The 6,000-nt window shown below is 58.6% G+C and overlaps 1 protein-coding gene across 1 annotated transcript in view; it reads right to left on the bottom strand.

Moving 5' to 3' along the window:
• Nucleotides 1–920: 920 nt before the first annotated feature.
• ATG4B (autophagy related 4B cysteine peptidase) overlaps nucleotides 921–6,000 on the bottom strand; it is a 34,762-nt gene continuing 29,682 nt past the window's right edge. Inside the window, exons 9-13 of the mRNA XM_030803990.1 lie at nucleotides 5,201–5,279; nucleotides 4,764–4,909; nucleotides 4,011–4,067; nucleotides 3,402–3,495; nucleotides 921–2,605 (exon numbers count right to left, since the gene is read on the bottom strand). Coding sequence (XP_030659850.1) covers nucleotides 2,532–2,605; nucleotides 3,402–3,495; nucleotides 4,011–4,067; nucleotides 4,764–4,909; nucleotides 5,201–5,279 — 450 coding nt within the window. The 3' untranslated portion in view covers nucleotides 921–2,531. The remainder of the gene's footprint in view (nucleotides 2,606–3,401; nucleotides 3,496–4,010; nucleotides 4,068–4,763; nucleotides 4,910–5,200; nucleotides 5,280–6,000) is intronic.

Raw genomic sequence — 6,000 nt, 5'->3', positions numbered from 1 at the left:
CCGCAGCCTCTCTTTCCTGGGCTCAAGTGATCCTCCCACCTTAGCCTCCCAAAAGAGCTGGGATTATAGGCTGGTGCCACCATGCCTGGCCCATCACAGGGGTCCGTGTAACAGGGAGGCAGGCGGTCCGAGTCAGGAAGTGAGATGCCAGCAGCAGAAGCCGGAGAGATGCCATGTTGCTGGCTGAGGCTGGAGGCAAGAGCCATGAGCCAAGCAGTTTCTGGCATCCAGGAGCTAGAAGGGCACAGCAGCGTTCTCCCCTAGAGCCCACAGCACCACGTGGCTGCCCTCCGGGTCTGGAAGAGGCTGTGCTGTTCCAGGCACTGAATGTGGTCATCTTTTAGAGCAGCCACAAGAAGCGAATACGAGCATCTGAGAGGCCACAAGTCCTCAGCCACCTCACTGGGGACCCAGCAGGGCCCCCTCCTGTCTGGCTTTGGGCCCTTCACACCTATACCAGGGCTGCCCACCAGGATGCACTGGCCAGAGTGAGCAATGTCCTCACCAAGCCCCCTGCTGTGCCCCAGGCATGGCCTCCCACAGGCCAGGACAGTCACTGCTCGCTTGGGGAAGGCTTTGCTGTGATTCAAATCGAGGCAAACCCTGCAACTCCAGGCACTTTCTGCGACTTCCTCCTGCTGAAGAACGGGAACTGCCATTTTACTTCCCTAAAATCCTATTTCCCTTGCACTTTTTCCTTCTAGGGTTGTATGAGAGGACGGATGCCATGGCTCGTAGAGAGCCAGGCTGCAGGCAGGACAGGCCCCCTGCCAGGGCTGGGGACACACCTGCTCAGGCTCCCACAACCCACCACACAGGCAGCCACATCCTTTACGTGTGACACTACGGGCTAAAACATGCACTGATTTTTTTCTGGAAATCACATTCAATTATAACTTGAGGAAAAAATAGACACAAGGTTTGTTTTCTACTGAAACTTATTATTTGCCATTAAGAATTGCAAACTATACTACTAAGAACGAACAACATTCTCTTCATTAAGCCTTTTTCAAAACACACAAGACAAAGCTCCCCTTTGGTCAAGGTGTCCCACACACTCCCACTGCAGCAGGCCCCACAGCTCCCAGCACAGCAGCGCACCATGAACCCGGACACAGGGCCCAAGGAATGGAGATCGCCCCAGCCTTCCCTCCTTCCCCACCCCAACTACACCCAAGGGAGAAAGGATACGAGGAAATAAACTATGTCTTCAATGCTTGGGGGGGCTGGGGTGTCCTCTACTACCCAGGTGGGCCGGTCAGTGCCGAGTGTCCGAGTGTCTGGCGAATGTCCGCAGGGATCTCTGGTTCCCCCACCTACACAAGCAGCAGCAGCAGCAGCGAGTCCTGCCAACACCGCAGTAGCTGCTCATGAGAAAGGTGCCCACGCTCCCCAAGCCCTCCTGTTTACATTTCCTAGCGGGGCAAAGCTACTTTCCCAGGACAGGCAGCAGAGCAGCGGGGCAGAGTGCACTCTGGGACCCAGGACAGCAGGTTACACAGGGTCAGGCGGTGGTGGGTGCTGGAATCAGGGCTGAGGTTCTGGAAATGCCACCAGGTGATGCCACCCTGTGGTGTCTGCCCACCACACACCACAAGGCTCAAGTGGTTTTCCCCTTTTGGCCCTAAACCACCTAACACCGCAGTGACATGGGAGGGCAATTCTCAGCAAGGCAAGGACACGGGGAAGGCTCCTGGGAGAGGCACGCCGTCCACCCTCAAGCCTGACTGTCACAGGTGGAGGCCCTGCCCCACCCGTCACCACACCTGGGGAAGCTGCCACAGAATGCCACAGCACTGGAAAAGGACACTCTGAGGGCAGGCTCCAGCAGCAGCTCCAGGACAGCCAGCCGCCCTTCTGCCCAGGCCGCCCACGCCGTGTCCCGTGCACGCCATCTTCAGGTTTCCCACACATCCACTTACTGAATACTTTTCTCCCCAAAGCAAGGAGGAACCTTGCCTTCGTTCCTCCAACCTCATCTCCCACTGAGGTAGCCCTTGGTGAGCCAGGCTGGGCAGACAGGACACAGCGGCGGGCGCTCCCCTTGAGAGCAGCCCAGTCCTTGGGCATGGGGCTGCAGCGTGGCTGTCGCTCCTCTCACACCAGCCTGCACGGGTCTTCTGAGACTCTGACTCAGGAAGTGCCCCACAAATTCATGTCTGTGTCTGACAACTTCAAACAGGCCTTTAATTCCAAACCAACCACAGAACCGGCGCCTGGGAGCAAGTGGGACTGAGGCCCAGGCGCTAACGCGGGGCTGGCAGTGTCGAGAGAACGCTCTGGAAGCTCCTAACAGACGGCTCTGCGTGCAGATGCACAGGCCCTGACGGGCACTCTGAGCTGGGCAGTCTGACACCAAGCAGTAAGGCCTCCCGGGCAGCGCAGCCTCAGTCCACGAGCAGAGCGGGTGGCCCTCTGGGGGGAGGCAGCACGGGGCGCGGCCCTCGGCAGGCGAGCGGGCGGGATGGATGAAACGTCGCGGCACCAGGAGCCCCAGGCTCTCACAGGTGCCACCCCCGACCCCAGGATTTTCAAAGGGACAGGATTTCAAAGTCTTCATCTTCTGAGTCGAAGAATCTTTCCAGTCGCTCTACATCAGAAGAATCTAGAAGGAACAGGACACAGCTCATCAGGCATCCTGGGTGGGATACCTGGGTGTGAGTCAAGTGCTCTTGGCGCGGGGCAGACTGAGCAGCGCCTGCTCCGCAGCCCACAGACGCTGTCCCCATGCGAGTGTGAACAGGCCCGGGGGGTTGTGGAGACCTGCGGATGGGGGGAGGGAGCAGAGAAGAGGAACAGGACAGGGTGAGGAGGGCAGGGGGCGGCTGGCACAATCTCAGGCCTGAGGGGGCCTCTGTCCCACGTCTCCCTCGCTGCACCCTGACCCTTGTGGTCATCAGGAGTGGTTCCATTGTCATTGCCTTGTAGAGTTTCTCGCAGTGAGACAGGCATGAGGAGGACGAGCTCACGGCCACTCACTTCATTGCACGAGCCCAGGCCGGCTCCTTCGGCATGCTGGCCATGGTCCAAGGAGTCTACGCCACCCATGGCCAGTGGTGCCCAAGTGGACCAGTCCCCCACCCAGGACTGCGTCATCACAGAGCCTGCATGTTCTGTCTGCTCCAGAGCCCTGAGGACTCCATGGGAGCACGCCCAGCTCCACAGTGCCCTGGGCAGGCAGCGCAGGTGGGGAAGATGAGGTGGGTCCTGGGCTGCCGGGCGAAAGCTTGGAGGAGGGGACGCTCCACTCCATACCTGGTCTCACAGGCAAACCACTGCCAAGTGCTCACGGCTCAGGCTCACACACACCTTAATGGTCAAAACAAAGGGGGCCAGGACTGGGGAAGCAAGGGCACAGATCGTACCCCCGAGGGACCCCACCTGGATTTGGCAGCTCTCACCTAGGGACAGGTTCAGGACGTCGGGGCAGGCCAGGTGTGAAGGCTGCTGCTCTACCAGCTCAAACATGGGCAGGGCACCTCCGAGCAGAGACAGCTGTTAGCGAGACATGGCCATTAGGTGCAGCCTCACCCCAGTCCTTGCTGCAGCCAAGAGAAAGGGGCCGGCCGGCCACAGCCAGTGGACAAACCTGACTGTCATCCCATCTCACTGATGAGAAAACAGAGGTAGCTTCCACCCTAAAGGCTACATGAGAACCCAATGTGGTGATCAACACACAGCAGTCTGACTGCAATGGCAGAGGGGGGTGGGCCACACGAACTAGGCCAGCGCAGCTCAGCACCCCATCACCACCCCCATCTCAACAGGAGATGAGGACGCTGGAAATCCCATTCTAAAGTCAACACACAACATCCGTCCCCAGGGTTGTTAACCGTGTTGCCAGGTGGGCAATCCGGGACGCCCCACCCTGTTCAGCTACATAGCTGTGCCAGGCGGGACAAAGCTCCCCGCGGCCCAGTGAGGCTGCCTGAGAACTGGATGCTGGCCTTTGACCCCTGCACACCCCCCAGGGGCTCAGCTCGGCTGTGGGTGGTGGGGCGGCTACAAACCTTTTTGACTTGCTGGCACCAATCGTTGAAGTCATCTTCAGTCTTACAGAAAAACCCCTAAAACGACATGACGATGAGCAGAACAGGACACCCCCATCTGCAGTCAGCTAAGAGGTGGGGGCTTCCATTCCCACTGCCAGTGGCACAGCAGAGGCCCCCAGCATGCAGGTGCTGGACACTCCAGCCTGCCTTGGCTCCTGTGGCCGGGAACAGAGCTCCGAGGGTGCCCTCTGCATGGCCCCCTGCACCAGTGCCTGGCTCCCCTCAGGCTCCACTACGTTGCTGTGCCTTGATTCACCCATGAGATGTTATGTGGTGTGCATTTGTTAAACCTCACCCAATCTTCCGGGAATGAGGCAGTGTTTAAATGTGGGTGTGACGAAGGTGGTGCAGGAGTGGGTGGAGGGACTGCCCATGTGTTTAAATGTGGGTGTGAGGGGGACACACTCACCATGGCTCACACTCATCCATGCACACTCAGCACGTGCCTACACACACATCCAGACACAAGCTCTCTGGGCCACTCAAAGGCCATGAAGGCTGCACAGGAGGTGGTGCCTGGGGGAGGGACGTGAGGGTGCAAGGACACAGTTCAGGCTCTTGTGCCCTTCAGATTCCCAACCACATGAATACAGTACTTATCCCACATGTTGAAAAAAAAAAAAAAAGAAGCAAAAATCCAAAAGTTTTCCTTGTCATTCCCAAACAGCATTCAGCACAAAATGCCTGTGTGCTCCGGTGGCCGCCACGTACCACAGCGATGGACGGGTCAAGCTCCACAATGCTCATGCGGCACGGCGGGTGCTGGCAGTGGAAGCTCTCGTCCGGGATGAAGCAGCCGTCAGTGGGCTCCACGGCTGGCTGCGTGGTGTGGGGGTCCAGGTAGATGAGCTCCTCACCTGGGCGGCCGAGCCAGCAGAGGAAAGGGACAGAGGAGGCCGCGCTTCAGACCCACTGCACCCACATCACGCTGAGAAGCAGTGGGCAGGAGGTAGGGAGGGAGCCGAGGGCACCAGACCATCAGGGAAAGGGGCACACAGGAGGCCGCCCGCAACCAGGCTGAAAATGCCTCAGGGCATGCTGCTTTTCCACCAGTGGGCTCAAGTGGCCACCTGGGGTGTGGGACCTGCTCACAGAATGGCCTTCAAGGGCACAAGCCCACAGGGACACGGTGGGAACCCTGGACTCACCAACGTAGCCGATGAAGTAGTGGGCGCTGTTGGGCTTCCCTCCGATGACGCCCAGGGACTGGGGCATCATGAAGCAGTGCTGTGGAGGGCGGGGGACTGAGCACAGGTCCCAGGCGGGAGCAGACGGTCCCCCCACCCACTGCCATAGGGGGCCCAAGGGCCTGCTGAGGCCCAACTGGGTGACACAGGAGGGGACAGGAGAGGACATGGTCCCCAAGAGCTTACTGTCCAGGAAAGACCACAGGACATCCCACAGGCGCAAGAAACCCAATCTGCAGGCTCAGCTCAGGGAAGCTTCATGTCGGAGGTGGGCTTTGGGGAGGCTGGGAGTGAGGGGTGCTGGCAGATGTGAGCAGGGATGGGGGAGGCGGCCCTGCTGAGTGCTTTGACCTGACAGGGCAGAAGCGATGGAGACAGGGCCTATGTGTGGGGGCAGTTGAGACACCACAGGATGGGCAGAAGGCTGGAGGGAGGGGCCAAGTTCAGACAACTGAATAATTTTAACAGAAAGCCACATTTCAGTTCCATACAAATGTGTCTCCTTGGTCTAAAATTTGAGTTAACTGAAAAAAGGATGGTTTTCCCTTCTGCTTTTCTTTTTTTTTTTTGAGATGGAGTCTCACTGTCACCCAGGATGGAGTGAAATGGCATGATCTCGGGTCACTGCAAGCTCCGCCTCCTGGGTTCAAGAGATTCTCCTGCCTCACCCTCCTGAGTAGCTGGGACTACAGGCGCACGCCAGCACGCCCAGCTAATTTTTATACTTTTAGTAGAGACAGGGTTTCACCATGTTGGCCAGG

Source organism: Nomascus leucogenys, chromosome 22a (genome assembly GCF_006542625.1).
Source record: "Nomascus leucogenys isolate Asia chromosome 22a, Asia_NLE_v1, whole genome shotgun sequence".
NCBI lineage: Eukaryota > Metazoa > Chordata > Mammalia > Primates > Hylobatidae > Nomascus > Nomascus leucogenys.
The sequence above is the reverse complement of the archived record's forward strand: the minus strand, read 5'-3'. Positions and strand labels throughout refer to the sequence as shown.